The 24886-nt window shown below is 42.3% G+C and overlaps 1 protein-coding gene across 1 annotated transcript; it reads left to right on the forward strand.

Annotated features, from left to right (window-relative positions):
- Window positions 1–938: 938 nt before the first annotated feature.
- CD164 (CD164 molecule) lies at window positions 939–9173 on the forward strand. The gene is made up of 4 exons (XM_066545816.1): window positions 939–1135; window positions 3695–3865; window positions 4986–5066; window positions 6067–9173. Exons 1-4 carry the CDS (start codon window positions 1039–1041, stop codon window positions 6234–6236), a joined length of 519 nt encoding a protein of 172 aa, XP_066401913.1. The 5' UTR covers window positions 939–1038; the 3' UTR covers window positions 6237–9173.
- Window positions 9174–24886: the final 15713 nt, after the last annotated feature.

Below are 24886 nucleotides of genomic sequence, written 5' to 3' on the forward strand. Positions count from 1 at the left end.
AGCAGACGTGAATGTTTGCCTTGGTTTCCCAACATTCACCTGGGTTGGCACTGCACAAAATGCTGAGGCAGATTTACACAAATAAACTTTTATTTGCAGAGGGTCCACTGATGATGATAGGACAGAGAAAATGTGATAGGCATAGGGGGAACTCTACTCTGTGTTTTGGGAGGAATCACTGATTCTTAAAATCACTTAGGTTGGATACATCCTTCAAGTCCAACTGCAAACCTGACACTGCCACAAAAAGAAGTGGTGGGATGACCAAGGAGCCTTCTCCAGGTGTTCTCTACAGCGCAGCCACACTTCCCTTCCAATATTGCAACCATTTCATCCTGGACCTACACAAACTCCCACTTTGCAGCTTCCACGTGTGATGGCACTAATGCTGCTGGGAGCACAGCTGGACAACACTTTGCACGTGCTGCACGCAGACTGCTACGGCTCGCGTGCGATTCATTTTTACTGCCATTTAAGTACAATTTAAGTACAATTGGCTGTTTTGTCACGGTAGAAATGGCGAGTGGCGTGGGAACGGCGCGGCAGCTGGTGGGGGCCGGTGGGAGCATCTCTCTCCTCCCGCCCAGCGCGACCCCCGCAAGCGACACCACGCGACCGCGCCACCCGCGCGCGGGAAACGCGAACCCGCGCGCCTCTGCCCCGCCCCCCGCCTCGCCCACAGCCAATGAGCGGGCCCAGCGGGGAGGGGGCGGGACCTCCGTAGTGACGTAGAGGCACGTGGCGCACGGGAAAAGCTCCCTCCCGGGGGCGCGGGGGGGTCACGTGGGAGAGCAGCGCAGCGCTGCCGCGCCGCGGACCGTTCCATTACCCGCCGGAGGGGGGAGCAGTAGGAAGCCGGGCGGAACCAAAGCGCCGCCGCGGGCGGGGGGCGGGGCCAGCTCGGGGCGCTCCCGTGACGTGAGGCGGCGCGGGGCGGCGGCGCGCGGCGGTAGCGGGAGCGGAGTGGGGCAGGGAAGGGAAGTGCGAGCAGGAGCAGGAGCGGGAGCTGCAGCCCCCTCGTTTCACCGCATCGCCACCATGGGCCGGACACTTACGACATTTACGTTCCCGCTCGCCGTCCTTTCTGTGGCGTGCTGCCTCTGCGGGCTGGCCGCGATCGCAACAGCGACGAACAGTGAGTGATCCGCGCCCTCCCCCCTCCTTTCCTCGGGAGCTGCTGACGGGGCAGCCCCGCCCCGCGCCCGGCGCTGTAGGCAGCGAGGCGGGCTCTGCGCCCCGAGCCCGGCGGTGCTGTCCGTCGGTCCGCGCCTGCTGCCGGACCCTCTGGAGACGGGAGCGCCGCGGAGCTCCGGGACCCGCCGGGAGCCGCCCTGTGCTCCCCCGGCACTCGCTCGGCCGCCGCCGCCGCTTCCTGGGCGCCGCGGCCGCAGCCCGCCGAGCTTTTGAGCCGGTCTGGGACCCGTTATTCTGTGTTATCCCCCCTTGGAGGAGGGAGCCGGTGCCGAGGAACCGTGCGCGGCTTTTTCGCGCACCTTCGGAACGGGTCAGGGAGCGGGGGTGCCTTGGCGCAGCCGTGTGGTTCTGGCCCTGCTGCCGCGTGTTCCTCATCCCGGTGTGAGCCCCGTTACTCGTCCCGCGGGTTTGCCCACAGCTCGGGCCCTGTGGGCTGTTTGGCAAAGTGTTTGCGGGGCCGAGAGCCGCGAAATGTGACGCGAGCCCCAAAACACGGGGACGGCAACAAAAAAGACAAAACAAAAAGTTGTCTGGTGGCGCTTCTGTGTTCCCTGGCCGCGTTCCGTGGCTGCAGCCGAGGGTGACGCTGCCCGGTCAACGTCCCTGCAGCCCGGAGGGGTCTCCCTGCAGCCCGGAGGGGTCTCCCGCAGCCCTGCCCCGCCGGCGGGATGCGGGACACCCTGCGGGAGCGGCAGCCCGGGCTGCTCGGGACTGCTCCGCCGGGGTTAGCGCAACGTTGCTGTAACAAAATCGCTCCGCTGCGACGGGAGAGGGCACTGTTGGGCCGGCAGGACAGACCCCTCCTGTGGCTCCTGGTTTCCTCCTCCAGTGTAAGGGAAGTATCCGAATTTACCCTGTGCGAGAGCCAGTACAGCGGGTTTATCTTGGGAGCAAACGTCATCTTGGCTAAGCTGAAAAGCTGAGTTCGTGGTATCAGAGTCTTTTTTTTTTTTTTTTTCTTCAGTGAAGAGCAGGCGTCTGCTCATGGGGAGAGTTGGGGAACTTGCTGTTATCCCATTTAAAAGACCCCACAGAGCCTTTCTCAGCAGGAGGTGTCACTGGGACAACGTCTGAGACCCTGCCACACATTCTGAAGTTAACAGCTCATTGATAAAAACATCTCCTCATCCTTTACTCTTGAAAATCTGATCATTCCCCATGTTAGTCTGGGAAGGCTGTTCTTGAAACTAAATTAGAAGTCCTAGTGTACCTGGTATAAGTTGGCTCTACCAACTGTCTTCCTGTCTTAACAGATGGGCTGTGCTAAATTTTCCACATACCAATGAGGAATCTACAAAAGTGAAGGTTATTCACTTGTCAGAGGCCGTTGTGTGTGCTGTGATCATTCCTCAGATGCACATCCATCATAATTGACTGATTTTTTTCCCCCCTGAAATCTGTTATCGAGAAACAGTCACAAAGCTCTTGAAGTGCTTTGAGTGCTGCCTTCCTGAAGGGAATGGGGCAGCTCTTGCGCACCTCACTGATGCAAACCCACAAAGTTCTTTTCATATCTTCTTATGTGAAAGGAAATGTTCCAGCCTTTCTGCCCTGATAGTAGAGCCACAACCAAGACAAATGCAGTGTGGATTCAGGCTTACTTCAGATTGTCAGTATACTGAAGTTAGTTAATGTACTTGTAGTTGTTATTTGAGAGGTAAATGAGCATTCTGCCTGCCAGAGATCTGTGGATAGCAGCATTCCTTTCATGGAGAAAAGTGAAAGGTCACCCCTAGGTGCCTGGAGTGGGTGGATATGATGTGAAATGTGCTGGAGAGCATGCAACAGAAGGAGTTGTGGGTTGTATGTGGGTTTGCTGAGTATGATGGCTGTATGAGTAAGTCTCAATTAAAACTAATGTGGTAAAGCTGTAGATTATGAGAAGATCTTTCTTGATCCAGTTAGTGGATGTGTTGTTGTGTTTTTAAGGTAACAATGTTTGACCTGAGATTGACGTAAAAAAGCAGCTGGACTGGTTAGATTGCTGGCTTCTGCTGTGATCAAAATACAAATAGATTGACTTTTTTTTCTGCTCTCCTTTTTGTGCATGTGTACATGCATTTCTCCAGGTTCTTGTCTTTATTTCCCATACTTTGATTGCTTTCTACTGTATTTATAGCTGGCTGCTTTACCTAAAGCTCAGGTTCAGTCTCAGTCACAGTGAGAAGCAGTGCTCTGTACCTAGTGCTCTCCTGTGTAAAGCATACACATTTTCTGCTTGGACAGTAGGGTTCTGCTCACTCTGGTTTGCTTTGAGGAATCTTGAGTTGCCAGTTGAACACTGGCTTGATTGGGCTGCCTGTGATAAGATTTTTCACGTATTCACTCATGCAAATTTTGATGTTAGTATGGTGGATTCAAAAACTTTGTAATTTGAAACTCAAACTACAGCAGAACTCAGTGCTGTATGAAATTCCTAAAGCTATGCCTGCTGATGTTGTTTTTGTTGGGTTGTTTTTCAGTTCAATACCGTCTCTAATGTAACTTTATTTTTTCATAGCTACCACAGTTTCTCCTCCTACCAGTGTTACTACGGCCAGTGTCACTGTAACACCTACTGCCAATGTCACTGTAACACCCACCAATGCCACCACAGCGTCTTCCAATGTGACCACGGCGTCTTCCAATGCTACCACAGCCAGTTCTGCCACCACACCTCATACTCCTATAGGTAATACAGAAGCACTGAACTCAGAATGGCAGGAAACTAGCAACTGGTGAATAACAGGAAAGACAGGGGCTTCTTCCAAAGTTCACTGTAGTACCTTGGCTACTAAAAATCTGATGTGCAGAATGCATAAAAGGTTCCAAGGTTTGGAAGAAGTGGATTTTAGAAAACTCTTAGTTATGCAGGAAGCATAGAATGCAGGAAGCATTTTCTGTGTTAGAAATTGGCTCAGCAGCAGTTGAATTAGTAATTGCCACTAATTATGAATTCTTAGGAGTTTGGGAGTTTTTTTGTTTCTTTTTTTTTTTCCAAAAATTTCTCTGCCATCTCTACAGTGGAATTCTTTTTTAAAAAGTCACCTAATCTTTAAAAACTTGCTGATCAAGGGAGGTGGGACATAACAAGTTGGTACTTGATTAGGCTCAGAACAGCCTAATGTATAGTAGGGTGATTAGCTTTGAGTAAACCCACAGATGTTGACACTTGTCCCAGACACTTAGTGGAATAGTGATTAATTTTTAGTAATACTAATCTTTAGGGGAGGGGGAGAGGTCAGAGACCCAGCTTACCTGGCTTGATTATGAAAGTTTTTAGGAGACAGTTTCATTTTAGGTGAGTGGTTTTATTCCAGTGATGGCATTCACACTTAGTGTTTTGAGGATAGGAGAAGAAAGAGTGTGTATCTCCTGTCTAGAGGTATTAGGTTAGGTACTTTTTAGTACAATTAATACTAACTGATTCTAATGAAAGTTTAATGAAAGTCATTTGCCATGATACAGATTCTCAGTTGTCTTGAAGCAGTTCTCTTGATTATTGTTCAAATACCACCATTTATACGAGTGCTTGAAAAAAAAGTCATTTTGTCTGAACAAAGAATCACTGATCTGTGGAGAACCTTGAAGTATTTGAGTAACAGTAGTATGCAAGTTTGAAAATAATCCTTGTTGCAGAACCTTGGCTTAATGCCATGCAGTTCACCACCTAAATGGTGTGGGATACAGACTGAGGGCAAAGGTTATCCTTGTTAAAGCAAAACAGGAAAAATCATTTGTATAGGAATGTCAGTGCTTGCAAACTTTGCTTTGGAGTTCATGGTGTGCATGTACTGTCTTCTCTCAAACAGCCAACGTCACCAATGCAACTACTCATGCTCCTCTGCCTAAAACTACCGTGACTTCAGCCACCACGACAACCACTGCTGCAGGTAATGCTACAACTGCCATAATTAAAGTGTTAATTACTCAGAAATCAGTGTCACTTTCAGAGTGTTACCTTGAAAGACTCACCAAGTGACACCATTAAAGTAGTATTGGTGTGTCTGGTGTTGTCACTTCTAACTTAAGGGCAAGTCTAATTTTGTTAAGGTGATGTATGCAAGTAGCAAGGTTACAAAGCCTGAGAAATAGAGCTAATTGGTGAGATATAAAAAGTCAGAAACACGTTGGTCAAATGAGATCAGCTGGATGATTTTAATATTGTGGTTGAAAGTCCCTTGTTAACTCCCCTGTCTTTGGGAGGTCATACTTTGTTTTTGCAGCATAATAATGGGATGGTTTTGTGGTTTTTTGTTTTTGTTAAATGAAATTTTGCCACAGTGATGGGAATAAGCTGAAGTGTTTTATTTCCAAGTCAGTCCTAAGTATGCCATTTCATGAAAAAGTCTCACAAAGCAAAGCTCTTTATAACTACCCATCAGCAGATGGCTGTTATTTCCAGCTTTGTATTTGTGACTTCAGCTGGTTTTTAAGCCTAACTCTTGGGGTAAAGTATAGTAGATGGAAGATAACAATTTGTGTTAAATTTAAGCAAAAAAAACCCAAAACAAAACTGGAGCAAGGAGCTCCAGTTTTCCAGACTGGAAATATGTCTTGAATGTGGGCATATCAATAATATATTCTATGTAGAGGAGGAAGGCTTTGGCTTTTTGAAGTACAAATAAAGTCCAGCTGGGTATTGCTTAGTTTTGAGATCCAGAGCAGTTTGTCTATAAATAGCTCTAGCCCTGTACAAACAGCATTTAATCAGAATTTCAGTACCAGTAATCTAAATTCAGATGCTGGCATGGCTTCACTTTTGATTATTTCTTGTTTTCTTATTGGTGTTTGGATTTTTTGAGTAATCCTAATACAAGGTATCCAGCACTAAAATCTGTAGAACAGTTGTGAGCATTGTGCACTTACAGTTTCTAATTTGGTGTTTAACAGGTTCAAATACTACTGTTACTACTGTGGCTCCTGTACCCGTTCCACGCAAATCTACGTTTGATGCTGCGAGTTTCATAGGTGGAATTGTCCTTGTTCTGGGTCTGCAGGCTGTTATTTTCTTTCTGTACAAATTCTGCAGATCTAAAGACCGAAATTACCACACGCTTTAGGACCTGCCCCTTGGTAATGGACTAGTAGCCCAACACCTGTAGTTCACTGAACCAAAATATTTTCTGTTGCTCGTGGAAGACAGCAATTCATAATATTCTTTAAATCTCTAAAAGAAGACTTCAAATGAATATTTTTGCAACATTATACTTGGCAAGAAGTGATATTAATCTCTTCAACAGGATTACTTGCAATATGCTGCATGGGTTCTAATGGCTGTTTTATTTTTCTTTAGTGGCTGCTGGTGTGGGACTTTTCTTGATACGCCAAATGTAGAATGTTCAGAGATTCTTATTCAGTGGCAACACTGTCCAGTAGACAATCTTAAAATTACTTATTCTGAAGGTTAATATAAACAACATCTGATACAGTATCCCTTCAGTTTTATCAAGATGTGAATTATTAGTGACTGATTTCAGGGAGTGAAATAGCATTTGTAGTAGCTTATGACTCTTACAGTGTGTTGCTAGAAAGATGGACAAAAATGTAGAATTAAATAATGTCTTAACAGAATAGCATAACCCTTTTTTTTACACAAGAATATAAGTTGCCTCATAAAATACTTCATTCCAAACAGAATTCCTATGCCATTTCCAATTAATGTTGAGAGTGGATTTAGGAATAATCCTTCTAATGGGGAAATAAATATTAGTGCCTTAAAAGAGTAAATTTCAGTAGGCTGTAAGCATGTCCCAGCTATATGAAAGATAAATAAAACTTCTAAGTATTTACTTTACATAGGAATATAACTGGACTTGATCATTCCAGTTTAAAAAAAAACTTTCCCTAGAAAAACTGTCCCTTAGTGATTTTGTTTTAGAGTGAGGAGTACGGTACAGCAATGTTCAGCCACAGACCAAAGCTTTGGCTTTTGTTCTGGCCTGCAAAGACCAACCATAAAACCAGTGATATAATTCAGTTCACTCCCTGTAGAAAAAGGCAGCAGCTCACATTTCTACTTGAAATACTGATATTTGGGAAGTCCTGATGTTTTTGTTATTCAAACGGTTCTTAAAACTCGTTGCAATTAATTTCAGGAGCTTGGGTGGTTGTTGTTCTTGTTGTTTTCCTTTCTTACCCTCCTGTATGTCTGCTTACTGAGGGAGCAGTTGAGGGTCATTCAGAGGATCTGCTGATTTGATCCTAGTCAGGATTGCTGTAATCCTGGGACCACAGGCTACAGCTTTTTTCTGTCCCTTCTCCCCTTCCTGGCTTCAGGTTCATGTCACCTTGCAGTGAACTGGTTAAGGAAATCTATTCAGCCAAATAGTTCAGCTTTTTGGGTTTTTTTTTTCCTCTCTTGGCTGGGTCAGCCATGTGATCTGAGTATCAAAGGTACGTCATCTCCAACACAGACTGACTTGAGCACCTGTGAAAATAAACCCACAGGAAAAATGGAAGTAGAGATAAAATCAAGTAGTGGAGGTAGCACATAATGCGTAGCTTCTGATGATATCCCCTGATCATCAGTTTTGGGATAATCTGTAGTACTGTCTTACTAGCTCTGACTTGACTGGAATTTGGCACCCAATACAAAAATAGCTTTGATAGCAGATAATAGTCATGGCAGTGAGACTTGAATTATGAAGCAAATTAAGTGCATTTCAGTTGGAAACTTGAGGTGTACAGTGTTGCTTTCTTGTGTTCTTCTAGTTTGAATGGCATTGTTTCTATTGTGCTGCATAGAAAACTCAAATTGCTACAAAGTGCAGAGGTTACTCACCAGTACTGTATCTTTGAGTTCATTAGCTTTTGGTTTTCTAAACAAAAATAAGACAATCAGCTCAGGTTTATGAAAACAGCAGTGAGCAGCCAGTTTTCAGCAACAGTATGTATGTGAGCTAGATGGTATATCCTTGGCCTTATTGTGAAATCACTTAAATCTGTCCTTTCCCTATCTAAGAGCTATTTTACTACATTTATTTGTTAAAAAAAAATCCATGAGCTTGTATTCTGTGCTTTGAAGTGAACAAAATACTCTTTTGAAATATGACAGTTTGCCTTCAGCTCAGCAAAGCAAACTACACGTAAGTATACAACTTCTAGCCTCAAAGGGCTCTTTTGGGAAACTTGCAGAAAAGTCCTACTGAGCACTTCAGAGCATGGAAAACATTGCCACAAAGAGGTTGCTCTGTGAAATGTTGCTGAAATGCTTATTCATGAGCTTTGCTAATCCTGATTTAGGTTGCTGATAAAGTATGCTGGTAAAGCAAATTAAAAATAATGTTTAAAGTGCCTTAAAATTGCTTACTTGTTTGCCTCAAATTTCGTTTTAAAGGGTAGAAGGGATACCTTGCCTTAGTTACTAAATTTGTTGTGGTGCCAACAATTGCTATTTTCCAAGACTTAAGGAAACCCAGGATCTCTGGCATGTACAAATGCTTATCTGAAAAACTCAAGTTTTGCTGTATCAATTTAGTCACGTTCTGGAAGGCCTGCACTACACACCTCTTGCTCATTAGCCTTGCCTGCAAGGTGTAATTCCACAGTTCAGAGTGGTGGCTTGAATTGTTTCCCTTTTAGTTGTTTGGGGGAAGGGGAGGCTGGGTTATACATCTTCACCATGTGCTTGGTTGCCTCACTGTTGAAAGTAATTACTCCTTTGTGAAATGCAGTATCAGCTGATGTGTGCTGTGTACTAGCAAAAAACCTGAAGTAACAACTTGCAGTTTTTCTTGGCCTTGTGTTTTGAAGTGGAAGGTAGCTCATAGATCTGTAGTTGTACTTGCCCCTAAATCAGTTTTAGGCACTGAATCGTAGTGACTCTTCAAGTTATCTGGCTTTTTCTTGAAGCCAACTTGTGCAAATATCAAGCTGTTACCTTAAGAATGTTCTCTGCAAGTGTTGCTGTAAAAGTTTGTATCTTGTCTTCAGTGGAAGAAAACTGAAGCAGTTGTAATCGCAAAACCAAATTGATAAATAAAATCTGTTGAATGGAATTTTACCTGTGAACTTTCTTTAATGTGAGCAATTCCCAAGAGAAATGTCTGCTTGGTGACTGGGAGATGAGCTGTTTCCCATGGGAATTGAGAAATACTAAGGGAAAGAGGAAGAATGCAAGGTTTGAAGAATTAGTTCCCCAAAAACAGTATTAACTTTGTGTTTAACAGTACTGATTCAGATTTAGAATTATCTCAAAAAAATTTTCATTCAGGTCATGTTTTTCCACATTAGCTTAATTCTTGTTTTCTGCTTAAAGCCAAAGAGGAGCAGTGTATGCATTAAGTGTTGCACTTGTAACAACCTGTGAGGCTTAATACTCCTCTTTCTAAGCAAGGTTTGTGATACTGGATGTCAGGTGGAAGAGGGGCTGCTGTCTGTGTTTGCACAGAGGCTGTTAGGACTTTCATGAAAAAGGTACTGCTCTGAGCCTTATTTCTTTTCTGATTGCACAGAACTATGGAGTGGTTGCTATTGGCAGGGAATTTGGGGATCATCTAGTTTCAACTCCCCTGCCCTGGGCAGAAGCATCTTCCACTAGACCAGGTTGCTCCAAGACCAGGTTGAATGAAAAACTTTTAACATTTCCAGAGATGGGGTATCTACAGCTGCTGTGGACAACCTCTAGACTCACTCCTGCAGGTCTGATGGATGCAGTACTTGAGGTGGGTTCTCACAGGAGCAGGGTGGAGAGCAAGAATCACCTTCCATGGCCTGCTGATCATACTTGCCTTGATGCACCCCAGGACACAGTTGTTGTTCAGGGATGTGAGTGCACATTGCCAGCTCAGGTTGGGCTTCTCGTTGACCAAAACATCCAAGTCCTTCTGCTCAGGGCTGCTCTCAGTTGTTTCACTGCCCAACCTGTATTTTTGTGATTGTACTGACCCAGACACAGGACCTTGCACTTGGCCTTGTTGAACATGACAAGGTTTGCACAGTCCCACCTCTCAAGCCTGCCAAGGTCCCTCTGGATGACATCCCTTCCCTCCAGTGTGTCCACTGCACCCACACAGCCTGGTGTCATTGGCAAACTGCTGAGGGTGCCCTTGATCCCAATGTGTGTCACTGACAAGGACGTTAAACAAAGCGCTGCTCCCAATACTGAGCCCTGAGGACACCACTTGTCACTGGTCTCCCCTTGGACATGGAGCCATCGACTGCAGCTCTGGGTGTGGCCATCCAGCCAATTCCTTATCCACCCAGTGGTCTGTCTGTCAAATCCATGTCTGTCCAGTTCAGAGACAGGGTTGTCATGCAGGACAATGTCAAATACTTCGCACAGGTCAAGGTAAGTGATGTCTGTCACTCTTCCTTCACCCACCAATGCTGTAAACCCCATTGTGGAAAGCCACCAGATTGGTCTGGCATGATTTGCCCTTTATGAGGCTGTGTTGGCTGTCAGCAATTGCCTCTTTATTTTCCATGTGCCTTAGCACAGATTCCAGGAGGGTTTGCTCCATCTTCTTGCCAGGCACCAAGGTGACACTGAGCACAGATTCCAGGAGGGTTTGCTCCATCTTCTTGCCAGGCACCAAGGTGACACTGACCAGCCTGTAGTTCCTTGGGCCTTCATTTTTTTTCTTTTTGTTTTTAAAAATGATGTTACATTTCCCCTTTTCCAGTCAGTGGGAACTAAACCTGACTACCATGACTTCTCAAATATGATGGACATCAGCTTCATCTGCCAGTTTCCTCAGTCCCCACATGCCAGGGAATTTATCAGTATGCTTGAGCAAGAGAAGAGAGGGTGTGCAGTTCTATGGTTGCTGACTGACTAAAATGATAACCAGCTCTGGGGGAAGAAACCTCAGTTTCACATCATGACCTTGATGCTTATGTGGGTAGTGTATCAAGTAGGAATGTGTATTGACATGACGCAGTTGTATATGATGAGAAATTGCAAAAAATATAGCTGTAGTTCTGGAAAGGCTGTATGGGAATGAAGGAAACCTAGAGCTTCCTGATGTCATTAAAATTTCTATGCCTTCCAGAAAATGATCCATCTGCTGCACACAGTTAAGGACTGAATTCAGTTTTTGTTACAATGCACCACTGAAAGTCTGTGTACAGTGATTTATCCCTGTAGTACCAGTCTGTGTTGCTGCTGCTCTTTGAAGACTATCTCCTGCAAGTATAATATTTTTCCTAAAATAGTTTTTTAATTTTGCTATATTGAGTAATACTTCAGGTGTTTTAACAAGAGGCTGTGACTACTGGAGACAGCCCTTCCCTTTTGCTACTGCAGTGGCACCTAAGTGCTTCATACTGATGCTATTGCTCTACTTCCAAATTGGCATTTGGTTTCTGGAGTGTGCTAAAATCGCATTTGATGGCTTCTCTAGTGACAACTGACCTTGGATAGTTATCACTCACCTTGTCCTTCATTTATTGCATACCTTAAAAAGAACTGATGTTATTTGATATCTGATTCCACAGCATTCTGGGAATAAAGTTACTTGTTTCAATGTAGCAGGAAGCCTGCACGAATTAAAACTTGCTTCAGTAATGGTGAAGGATGTCAGCCCTATTCTAGGAATCCTGTATCTCTACATACTGCAGCACTTCTAATGCAACTTTGAGCTCTTTTAATCAGTGTTTAACCAATGCAACGCTGTTAAATTTTGCCTGAGTTTAATTTTAGGTCTTAGTTACTTATAAAAATAGTGCTTATGTGTTTGATTGTTTGTGTTTACAAGCATCCAGGCATGTGGACAATGCCAAAAGACACACAGATTAGTATTGCCATGATCAAAGCTGCAATACAGTTTGATGCATCTCTGAAGGTAACTCTGAAACCTTAATTGGCTAGGCTGTGAAAGCAAGCTTTTTTCAATGCAAGATAATTGCAGATATACTTATGAACATTTTCTGTTTTCTTTTAGGTAGTGTAGCATTGTGGAAGGAGCTGCACTTCTTCCCCTTTCTAGGTGGAGAGCAGAGAAGGTGCTGGGGCAGGTCAAGACAGCACTTTTGATGACTCATCTTTAAACAGACCTGAAAGGTTTAGTGTGCAGGCAGCAGCCTCTGGGGGTGAGAGCACTGCATTGGGCAGGATGTGGTAGGCAAGGGTTGCAATAGGATAGCAGTTAAAAAAAAAAACAACAAAACACCAGACAACAATGTTTTTCTGTAAGCACCTAGCTGTGTTTTGTACCACTATGTTCCAAGGTTACCACAATCAAAGGAAGCCTTTTAGTTTTAACTGATGTCCTTGCCTTTCTGTACTGTGCTGCACTGTCTGTGAAGGGAGGACATGAAGTGCTGCTCCTGCTCAGGAGGGAGTTCTGTATCACCCAGTACCTAAAATGGATTAGCAGATTGAATGACTGGAGCTGGTATTGAACACTGCATCCAGATGCGTTGAAGGACGTGCACAGCACTGGAGTATTACTGCCTCTCTTTGATTTGTTGTGTGAGTTTTTCTTCTCTTACTTCAATGTTGTCTATTCAGTGGTATTTTCTAAAATGACCTGGAATGATTATAAAATACATTTAGGTTTACTTCTGGACCAGCCTTTGTTGCTGTAGCTATGTGATAATAGTAGGAAGAGACTTTTCATTTAGGTGTAGTAATATCCTATGTGCTGTTCTCTCCTTCCATCTGCTAGGCACCTGGAAGCATAAGTAACATATAAAAAAGTGCCATTAATCATGGTGCAGTACTCAAAAAAATTACCTCTTAAACCATTGCTAACTAAATACCTCCTTCCTGCTCCCTTTCCTTAGTCAGTTTTTGGAACTTCTTTTCCCCATTTACTAATGATTCATATTGTCACCTTGCTCTTGAGGATAAATCTTCAAAGGGCTTTGACTTATTGTCCACATGAAACCTGCCTGGGTCTATATACAAATCACAGCTTGCAGACTAGCAAAAAATCTGCTCATTCTGCAACCATATCAACTGATTATCAATGCCATCATTACTTACTGTCTTTGGTCTCAGAATGTTTCCTCTTTTGTTATTGCTGCTCCTTGGGTCAAAATTAAAAGGATGTTGCTGATAATGCTGACAGCTTGTACCTGTGCTGCAAAACCTGAAGAGTTACTGACACAGAGTTAAAGTAGAGCTCAAGTAAATGCAAAAGCTGTTGTTTCTGACCTCTAAGAAAAGTGTTAGGGTAGAGGGGAAAAAACCAAAGAACAAACCCCAAGCTGTGAACATTCAGCAGTGTATTTGAATAACATATTGCTTAGTCTGCAAAAACCAATTTATGGATGATTTTGACAGAAGGTAAGAAAAAAAAATTGCAAATAGTTGCAACTACTCACAAAACCTGAAATTTTCTGCAATTTTTACAGCTCACCACATGCCCTTTCAATTCATAGTAATGAATGTATCAGCATTCATTGCTGCAGCAAGAGACATCTCAGAGGAGCAGAAGATTCCTGCTGTCACAAATCTACTTTATTATATGAGACTATTTTCCACACAACTGTGTGTTTTCTGGTCCTGTTGAAAGCCAAGACTAAAATGTATGGAGACGTGTTAAAAGGTGGAGATCTGTTCCCAGTGACACCAAATTCCCTAGTGAATTCCAGTCTTCTAGTTTAATTTCTGAAAAACAGAGATGCAGCCCCTTAGTACCAACCCTTCAGCTACCAAGAAAAGTCCCCACTGACTCCAAGGCTTTGCTTGCTGTCAGCTTGGATGTGATTTAGCCCTGATTAATACCTGTGTGCAATGTGATGTGATTGTACTGCTCCTCACCCTGTGTTAGCATCTCCCACTAACTTTAGCTAAAAAGCTGAGGGTGTTTTTGCAGTGTATCTGTAATCCTGCACATAATATGCTTATTGAGACACTTCCCAGATATGGTCCAAGATGTTAGCTGTGGTTAGCTGTTTCTGGCATTATTTCAGGGTGCAGGCCCAAGGGACTCTGTCCTTCTGCTGAAGCAGCAGGAGAGCAGCTGGGCAGAGTGCACAATGACCCAGGCTGGCCAGATGCATCAGGTGTCCACACATTCTGCAGCAGGGGCTTGAGAGGGCTGCCTGCACAAACATCACATGATGGAAGAAGAGCAGCAACACAAGAAGACAACAAAAGGAAGATGTGAAAGTGAAAGGAAGGGGACTAGAGAAAATACCTAGAGGACACAGTTCAGACTCTAATCTGTATATTATTCTTACAAACTGGCTGAAGTCTTAGTCCACCTGGGCAATTCCTGAAGTTGACATGATCTGTTTCAAAAACACCTTTGCCTTTAGAGTCACAACACAGCTATTGCACATAAGAGTAGCCACTCCTAAATACATAGATCTGGCCAAGTACTATAGCTCTGAAGTCACGTCAGTAGCACAGTGCAATCCATTTACCGGTAAAGCCAAACCTTTACATGATGCAAGCCTTATCAGAAGTACTAGTGTTAATGCTTAAAAAAATAGCCATTCAATATTGACTTATTATCTGGAAAATTACTTCTTATACTGTTTTTACTGTGGGACAACAGCTGGGCAAGCTTCCTTCTATCTTTTTGAAATGGAAATAAATCAAAACTTCACAGTATCAGTTAAATGTGAGACATAGGAATAAAAATATCACAGGTGAAAAGGTAGCTACAATACATTGCAGGGTTTTAATGCATTTCAGGCTCTGTGTCTAGAGTTTGATGGCAATCCTGTGTTAAGCACAGAGCTCCAAGATCCTCAGACAATTTTTCCAGTTCTGCATCATCTTTAACAATAGTAACTCACTGCAGGAGAAAAAAAGTCTCCTATCACAGCTGCTCTTCTTGTGCTCAGTGGCATCAATGTGACTTACAAGTTTTGCACCAACTTTTCCCCTGAGCTTGATTGGCTTAAAGCCAGAGAAGTGAAGTATATTTGTGCATTAAGTAAAGATATCTCCCATTTCTTGATTTTTCCAGATTTGCTTTGTGTGTCTTGTCTTCAGCAGTGTGCTAATGAGCATTTCTCAGTTTCCTGCAGCAGGAACAGCTAACATTTTCCTGCAGGAGGAAGCTGTAATTAAATTTGTTGTACTTTATACTCTTTATAGCATAGAAATGGACCTTGAAAGATCATTGGAGTTTTTTTCTGTGTACTTAACTTACTAGGAATTTGGTACTGCCCATCAATTTTTCTGCCTGCATTTGTCAGACTGACAGTAGGATTTTAATAACACAGAAAAAAAGCAGAAACTTCAGACAGGTAGGGGTAGAAATCCCTAAACAAGCTTTAAAAACTATGTGAATTACATAAGCATTACCTTTAAAAGATACACAATAAACAGCTGAAATAAATAAACAGAAGAAAGATTTTTGTTAAAAGGTATAAATTCCAGGTTAATTCAATTAAGGGCTAGAATGCTCTCACTGCTGTCTTGAAAGCCTCTAAAAAACTTCTGCAGTCACAGGCATATATCTAACTTAATTACAAGGATGCAGTCTTGTTTGAGTGCCCCACATGGTTTCTAAGTAAGCTGTTCCAAGAACAGCACCACTACTGAAGCCTGATTTCCTACCACTTGGGATGTTTTGTCTCCCAGTTGCCTTCCCCACTAAATGCAGCTCTCCTTTTATTTTCCATGATATCCCTACAAAGCAAAAGACAACACAAATTATGGTTTAAAGTTATTAAATGGGTGTGTTGTGCTGCTCCAGCAGCTGTGGTGTCAGAAAGCATAGATATGGCTTTTGAGTTATCTGACTTTTCCTGAAGATTGCTTTTGGTCTTTCTCCTCTATCTAAATGCTTTCATTACAGAGCAGGTTGTCTCCTCTTTTATGTTTGGCTTAAGCTGGCTATTCCTTCAAAGGTTAAAGAGGTATTCAGAGACATGGACACATAACTCACAACCTGTCTTTACCTGCAGTCACATTCCTCTGGGAAACTGCAGCTTCCAGGTGATAAACTTGAGATTGCAGTTCATCAACCTGTCTCCTGTTTTAAACTGCACTCTTGGGTTAACTGACTTTGTATCTTAAAGGTGGTAAAAGGATTAATGGCAGCAACAAAAATTCATCATCTGCTAGCTCTGCCTCAAAACAGGGGCCTAGACTGAAAGATGTTGCCTTGTGCACTCAAGTGAATGAGTTCTCTCTGGTTGAAATAATCCATAATTATAGCTTTGCTAAACATACCTATAATCCCTCTGAATGCAAAGTACAGCATGAATAGTGCAAATTGGCATTCTCATTGTTTAAGAAGACATCTGGGTTTCAGGCATTGCTGGAGGAAGATAAAAACAATAAAGAGGCCTTTTTCTCACTGTACTCTGCAGATAACTAATTAGACAAGGCCATACATCCATTTGCAGGGCAAAGGTGTGTGGAAAAAACCAGCACCTCTTCCCTCACCTCTCACACAGACTGTAATTTGCTAACTAAATTTATATTTGAGGTTTGCAAGTGTGAATGACCACATAGGTGCTAGGACTGTTGTGTGGCAATAAAAGCATGAGCACTGCAGTTACCCTTTTCTATTCTGCTCTCCTCAAAGGCTGATACAGCTGTCGACATCTCTGATCTCTTGAAGGGTTATTTTTTAAACAAAGCAAAACAGTTCAGGGCCCCATCAAAGGTAGACACCTATGAAATCAGTAGCCTCATGTGTCTGCACCAACTGCTGTGGCTGTGTAAAAGTCTCTCATATGATTTTGTTTAGAAAACATGCCAGAAGCCTGAGAAATTATTTCCAGCAGAATGACATTTGTCATCCTGACTCTGGAAAACAAACAATTCATGCTTTCACCTTGATGCTGGAAAAGATTGAAGACAGAATATATTTTGCTCAGTTTAGGGGAGAGACATTCAGACACACTTAGAAAGCTTTTTTCTCAATAGACCAAGAAAGCAAGGGTAAGGAGGCTTTTGAGGCAGCAAAATTGTCGTAGATGGATTCATCTAGTTAAAGTGTAATCAAGTAGTTTCCAAACAGTATTTTTTTTTCTGCAGGCTATACTACAAAAGAAGCACTCCACATTTCACTGCCAAGAGCCTACTCTACCAACTGTGCTAAACAGAGAGATTGTATTTACTTGGCCAAAACAGTTTTTAAATTGAAGCAGTTAAAGCTCTACAGCACCTTTCACATGGAGACACTCTTAAGAGTGGATCTGATTTCAGTTACACTAAATCAATTATTAGCAAATATGCACTAAGATTTAGACTCAATACATCAGTTCAGTACAATGGCATCAGTTTAATGAAAACTAATGCCATTTTTGAGGTCTGGTTAGATTAAAGCAGTTCCCAGTACATTCATTTGGTAGTCCAGAGTTTGAGGAACGGTGTTGTAATGTGAGACAATGTGAAACAGAGGTAAGGACAGAGAGTTCATGTCCAGTGCAGAGTAGATAAAGCCAAAGGACAGCAGTTTGTCAGCTCTGCAGCACTGGTGTCAAAGCCCTGCCTGGAAAATGTCACAGGCACTGCAGACCCAGGAACATGGCCCCAGCAGGGAGGCAGTGTCCAAGTGAGGCTCCAAAGTTCCTTGTTTAGCCTGGTGATGACAATGACCATTATGGCAGAGGGCTGGGGCACATCCAAATCCTCCAGATCCACCAAACCCAGCCAGCTGCTGCTTTAGCTACACCACCCTCAGTCTCCCCAGGGCTGCCAGCATGTTCTGTCTGACATTGCACACCCATTTCCTCTGCACCAGCATCTCACACAAATTCTTAGGCAGTTTACCTCTTACGTATGGAGAATACTGCTCATTTTCTAGAGCAAGGATACTGACCCAGGGTCAACAGGATGGTCCTCAGAAGTAGCAGAAAGACAATCATAGAATCATAAAATATTGATTAGCAGAGTTGGAAGGGACCCACCAGTTTCCTTGAGTCCATCTTCTGTCTCTGCACAGCACCATCCCCAAGAGTCACACCCAGAGCGTTGCCAAATGCTTTTCTTGAGCTCTGTCAGGCTTGATGGTGTGGCCACTTCCCTGGGCAGCCTGTGCTAGTGCCCAACACCCTCTGGGTGAAGAGCCTTTTCCTGATACCCAACCTGAACCTCCTCTGACACCACTTCAGGCCATTCCTTCATGACTTGTTGTTACTGGTCACCAGAAAGAAGAGATCAGTGCCTGCTGCTCCTCTACCCCTCATGAGGAAGTTGTACACTTCAGTGAGGTCTCCCCGCAGTCTCTTCTTCTCCAGGCTGAACAGACCAAATGACCTCAGCTGCTCCTCCTTCATCTTTGTAGCTTCCTTTGGACACCCTAACAGCTCAACATCTTTCTTATATTGTGGCACCCAAAGCTGTCCCCAGCACTTGAGGTGAGGCCGCCCCAGTGCAGAGCAGAGCAGGACAATCCCCTCCCTTGCCCAGCTGGCCATGCTGAGCCTGATGCCCCAGATGCCACCAGAAGTGGACCATGACCCTAAAGCCCCTAGCAGGCAGGGGCTAGCACAGTGCCAAGGCTCCTTCCACAAGACGTATCCAGCACACTTAGATGGCTCTGAAGTTCAGACACTTGAGGGGACACACTTAGATATGTGGTCAGTGTTAAAACTTGATACATCTCTTCAGAAATGCTAATATTTCCTTTTTCAACTAGCATTAAGAGTGTATCTGCTGCATTTCTTTCTTGTTCTCTTTCTTGTTGAATATAGTATGTTTTAGAAGGTTTTTCAGCTTGTCTCAAAGAGGCATTCCACTCTCTGCTCTTTTTCCTCTCTTCAAACAGCTTCTCCATGTTTTTAGCTTTCATTGCACAGATTACTTGTCTCTTGGAAGTTCTTGGCTGTTTGTAACTTCCTCTATACTACTTCCAACAGCTTTTGTTTCTAAAATATGCAATTAGAAACACTTCAGAGTTAATTACTTTATCCCAGTTCCCACACCCATCTTTTTGATTTCTTTTTAAACCCCAATGATCAATCCTCAGATGTCATGCCCAGCTGAGCTGAATGAAGAGAGACCCAGTCCCACATTGTCTTCATTGGTACTGAACATAATGAATTGTTGGCAAACAAATCTGTATTATCCAAATATCTAAAAAACCCACTCAGACCTAAACCCAAAATAAAATCTTGCTTGTGAAAACAGGAAGCACAAGGGAAGGGTAGGGTGAGTTAGAAACAGAATGCTGTGTTTATATCATTGCTTGTTAGAGAGAGAAGCCTCAAAAGAACATTCATGTGGAGAATTCATTCAATTGCAAATACAAAGTTCATTTGCTTCTAGTTTCCTCATTCTGTTGTAATTTGCTTTCTGCAACCAGCCTCAGTTCTGCATGAGAAACTTGTTTTTAAAACAATGTATAAAAAAGGAAAGGGGGGAAATGAGCACAGCTTTTTCAGACATTGGTGTTTGTACACAGTTTGTAATCAGACAGTATGGCTACATGTTAGAAACTGCACTTCAGTCAAATGCAATGGTATCACAAGCCACCCATATCAGGACAAACCCTCCTGTAAATGCAAGGTTGGAAGCTTGTTGTTGGTAAACTCCATCATCATAATGGTAAGAAAGGGATTAGAAAGAAAGGAAAGAACCAGAGGCTGATGTTAAAAAACCAAAAGAAAACAAACCCAACAAAAACTGCTGCTAGAAAGATGATGGATGAAGTGGGTCTTCTGGAAGTAAATTGACAGCTTGCTGGTGAAGAAAACCAATTTACTAACTCCACTCTGCTGCTTAGAAAAATCTGAGCATGTAGAATTTAAAGCAGTCACAGCCCAAGCATTTTTCACTGGGGAGCTCTCGCAGCCTTTACTAAGGTTGGAGTTTCATAGACTGATAAGCTCAGAATGGCACAATCAATCTGCCAGATGTGATTTTTTGATATCACCTTTACCTTCATTACCCTTGTACTGGAATGAGTAAATTGGCTAATCCATGTTTCCCAAAAAGGCATTTGTTTTTGATGAAACTCCGTTAGCCATATTGTCATTGCTTAATCACATTTTAAAAACATTGTTTCGAATTTCCCCTTTTTCAATTTTTCTAGCCTCAACTTTGAAGCTTCACCTTTCCCTAAGTACTTTTTAATGTCTGATCTTCTCTCTCAACATTATTATCTTTAGATTGTAGGCATGTCACTCTTCTTTCAGATAAGCTAAACAGATTGAGCCCTCTGCTAGAAAGCATTTCCTGCAACCCTCAAATAATTTTTGAAACTCTTTGCTGTACTCCCTCATTCTTTTTCTCATCTGGTTTATGTAGTACACTCTGGAGCTGACAGCAGTATTTTTGTGTTGTACAGAGAGCTACAAACTCTTTTTCACTATATCTGCACTGCTCCCCTTTTTATAAACAAAGAGGTTGCAGGCATCCAGCTTTTCCAGTACCCCGCTACACAGCCGGTCATCAGTCTGTTAAATTCCCTGTCCTGTCCAGGGATGCAGCTCTGCACCCAGCTCTGCACAAGTCCTGATTTCTTCTTGTTCTTCATCTAAGCAGGCACTGAAATATCTCTCAGAGGGAGAACCAGGTTACTGAGTTACCTGGGTGATTCTGTCCTCCTGCTCTGCCCACATCATTATTCACTGTATGTGCCTTATCAAATTCACTAACATTCCTCCCCAAATATGTCATTGGTTATTTTTATAATCTATAATTTTATATTTATTTCCAAGCCGCTGAAAAAAATGTATACTGATAGCTCTGCTACCAACCCTTGTAAAAACCCATCAGAAACCAACTAAATTTAATGAAAATGCTGCATTTTTATATGTCAAAAAAATCTAGCTCTCAATCCATTTAGCATTTTTATTGATATGGTGAAATACTGAAATTTAAAATACAAAATTTATGTGCAGCTAACCCACACAGCCCTTCCAAATATATATTACATCTCTAGCATAATGTTTATCTATCTAACTGGTAATTTTATCAGCGGAATGAAATGAGGTTGGTTTGACAAGACTTATTTTCCATAGAGTAATGTTGCCTGGCATTAAGTATATTGCAAGTGAAGGGTGTGCTTTTCAGTCTGACTTTGAGGAATGGGGCAATTTCAGCATGTGCAGCCATGTGTAGAAGTGAAAGGCAGCTTGCTGGCATAGTGATATATCCATGAAGGTGTTAAGATTGAAGAAAAAAACCCAACCAAAAAACCATGTAATTAATTTATTCTGATTTTAATGGTAATGTCCTGAATGTTCCCTTGAAATTTAATGATTAGGTAGAAAACTAATAACCTCAAGATATATAATTTAATTTTTTTTAAAATCTGTGGAATAAAATATTAGTAGTGTCTTTTGCACAACTGAAACATACATCCAGCACTGTTGATGACAGATGTAAATGTAGTGCATGTAGGTGTCATTTTGGTATGTGACTCAAACTTCTTCCAAGATGCTGCAGTTTTTTCCTTAGTTTTCTCTGCCTGGGATGGTGAGAACCCCCAGATAAAAACATTGTTTCAATGCCATAAAATGAACATCCAGCTCCAGTAATTGTATTGTGTAGTTAGTCTTTAATCCATTTCTGTCACAGAATAACAGCAGGCAAATTGCTCATTAAAGGAAGTGAGATGGAGAGGAGAATTCAGATACCAGTTCACCTAGCCATTTCTTTAGCTTGACAGTGTCTGCTTGAGATTTTGCAAGAGCTTTCCTCACAGACATGAGCTGCCTCTCAAACAAAGCAGCATTCAGACACTCTTTTTTGTTTTGAAGAGCTTCCTGTAAATAGAAAGCTCATAACAGAAGCAATATGAGAGCAGTCATTTTCTCTCTTTTATAGAGGAGTTTCTGGAAAGGTAAATCTCAGAGAGTTTTGAGTAAAGTGGGATTGAATTGTTCCTATCTTCTAACAAAAGCTGGACCTTTTGTAAAGCAAGGACAGAAAGAGGATGGACAAGAGGGGTCCCCTAAAGGGGAAAATGTAGGATGATGTTTCCTATGGGTACAACTGCACATCTGTAATTATATTTACATTTAAGCAATTCAAATTCTTGTGTGCAAATAAGTTCAGAGAAATGCACAACTTGATCTCTCATGCATTAGAAGGACTTGTCCATCTACTAATCTGTTTATCCCTTCATTGTCTCTAAAGCAAAAATATGTGTGATGAAACTTGTTTTCCTTCTAGGCAAGGTCTTTTTGTTTCTTTTAAACACAAACATAAATGTGTGTATATATACATCTTACTCTGTCAGGCAAGATTCAGCAGCCCTCTCTCCTTTCCCAGCCATTTGAACTGGGAAATGCAGGGTCCAGGATCCTCTGCACTTGGAGTGGAGGACAGTGAAATACAAATTCTTAGATCTTCATGACCATTCCAAAGTCAAACACAAGACAGCTCTGCCACAGTGAGGTGAGCTAGTTTCTAATTTAAAAAAAAAGCCAAATTCTCCCAATAATTTTCTCAGTTTCAGACTTTCCTTTTAAATCCTGTGAATATGGCTCTCATTTCTTATTTAAATCCACCAATATGCAATAATTCAATCAATTTTTGACTGAGCTATTTAGTAAAATATTCTGATGATTTAGCATCTCCCTGGTACAGCTGAACTAAGTTTACCCATTTTATTAGGATTTAAAATGACAAGAACACAAAGCCCATTTTTCTCACCCTTTTAAAGTTAACAAATATGATGCACTCTGCTTTCCTTAGTTTGACATGTGCAGCTAATTAGCCACTATAACAATCAATAGCCTGTTTGTCCAATCCTAATAATCTTCATTTACAGCAGTGATGTGCTTTTCTTTCTATACATCTTCAGTTTAATTTAGTAATTTTTGTCCTTAATCTTGTATTTCTTTAATTAAATTTATAAACCTCATGCTGTGTTCTGCTTCATTTAAGCAGATACCAATTAAAACAAGAAAACAAATGCCATCACTTCCCAAACAACAATCTAGTTCTTTTTCACTTCATGTCTGCCTGTCTTCCCTTCCATACCTTCTGATCAATTATGAAATATTAAATTTTGATGCAGTGTCCTAATTCATCTTCTGACTCAATGACAGAATTAGGAATACTATAGGTTACACATACTTCCTAAACTCTTGCTTCAAGCAAGTATCAGATATTTGTTCCACATTTTTTTTCATTTGAAGACTGACTATCATTATACTCATAAGATAGTGGGGAAAAAAATTAGCATTTCTACCTAAAATCTGCAGTTACCAAGATCTCCTACAGGTTCACCATTATTCCACGGGTCCCTCCAACCTGACCACGAGTTTTGCAAAAAATTAGACATGGTAAAAGATGAAATGGTAAGGAAGTATCTTTGCAGCATCTCTGAGCTTAGCAGAGAGCTGTGCCTTCTGAGGGTTTTGCTTTCAACAGTTCAGAGCCTTTAGCTTACACACCAGCTTGCTAAGCCTGGTATTTTCATCCTGCGTGAGCTGCAGCTGTTCCTGCTAAAGAAGAAATTGTTAAGAGTCGACCTAAAAGGATTATTTCCCCAGGAAGTAACATGGTTTGGAAGTAAACACAATTGCAAAAGCATGCAACTCTTTATATCACTTTTTAACTTTCAAATGCTCAAACTTTCCAGTATAAACCAGTGCAGCCTTTGGCAATAAATTTCTATTACTGCATCTCTGGGGAAACAGGAAATGTGAATGGGAAAAAATTGAAGAAATTTAATCCCAGAATGCAAGCAGTGAACCCCTCCAAAATGAAGCCCTCTTAATGGTAATGAACACTATTATGCCAAATGGGGATTCAGGTTCACACTATATTCATATACTTGGTCGACCCTAATTACAGTGTCCTCAGTAAAAACAAAATTAGTGGATTTGTGAAAAGGATAGTCACCAGGTTTTCCTCTTCATTGTTCCAAACAGACTTGCCCAGAGAAGCTGTGGATGCCCCAACCCTGGCAGTGCCCAAGGCCAGATTGGAAAAGGCCTTGAGCAACCTGGCCTAGTGGAAGGTGTCCCTGCCATGGCAGAGGGGATTGGGACTGGATGGTGTTTAACGGGTTGGTGTCCCTTCCAACCCTTTAACATTCTATGATTCTATGTCTTCCTGCTGAAAACTCTTACAGAAATTCTGGAGGACTGATGGAGGTTCTGGCCCTCCTGGCAGAAGTGTCTCTGCAGAGAAGGTCTACCATTCCGTGCCCACTTACCTTCTTAGCCTTTGTGCCCCATATTATCTGCAGCTGGGCTTTGGCCTTCCTCATTTCACCACTTTGGGTCTGAACTCTAATACTCCAGCTCTGTGGCCTTCCCACATTTCTACTATTTGCAATCTCTCTTTTCATATTTCAGTTCCTCAAGAAGCTCCTTTCTAAGGCAAGCAAGGCCAAATTTCTGCTAAACTCCCTGGTCTTCTTGCATAACAGTGTAGCTGGTTATGAAATCTGAGTTTTTTTTAAGAATCAACCAGTTTTCCTCTGCACTTTTCCTCTCTTGGCAGTCTTTCAGGGAATCTGCCTATCAATTCCCTAAATAAGTCACAGTCCACTCTCCTGAAGTCCCAAGTCCTAAGTCTGCAGCATAATTTTGCAACCTTTCTCCTGATCCTGAAGTAATTTCACAGTCAATACAGCCTCACATGGTTTTCCTTGTTTGTGAGCAGCAGAAGTAGGGATTTACCAGAGTTGGCTCTCAAGCATTTGCTCTTAAGATATTATCACTAATGCTACCCAGGAACTGCCTCAGCTTTCACAGTGCTGTTTTCCCCTTCCAGTACATTTCCAGATGAACTCCAAGACATCAAATCAAAACCACTTTTCCCTGTCCCTCTGTAGACAAATCCATCTAATTTGTTCTCTTGACCAGGCAGACTGTCACAGGTTCCCCACCACAGTCATTAATCTTCTCTTACACTCCTCCCTCCTCTGACCTTGACTCCTAG

This window comes from Molothrus aeneus, chromosome 3 (genome assembly GCF_037042795.1).
Source record: "Molothrus aeneus isolate 106 chromosome 3, BPBGC_Maene_1.0, whole genome shotgun sequence".
NCBI lineage: Eukaryota > Metazoa > Chordata > Aves > Passeriformes > Icteridae > Molothrus > Molothrus aeneus.

What these genes read in the sequence shown, in the direction of transcription:
- CD164 (XM_066545816.1), top strand. Translation starts at nt 1,039, where the DNA reads ATGGGCCGGACACTTACGACATTTACGTTCCCGCTCGCCGTCCTTTCT. An exon ending in GATCGCAACAGCGACGAACA is followed by an intron (nt 1,136 to 3,694) that starts GTGAGTGATCCG and finishes ATTTTTTCATAG; the next exon opens with CTACCACAGTTTCTCCTCCT. An exon ending in CACGACAACCACTGCTGCAG is followed by an intron (nt 5,067 to 6,066) that starts GTAATGCTACAA and finishes GGTGTTTAACAG; the next exon opens with GTTCAAATACTACTGTTACT.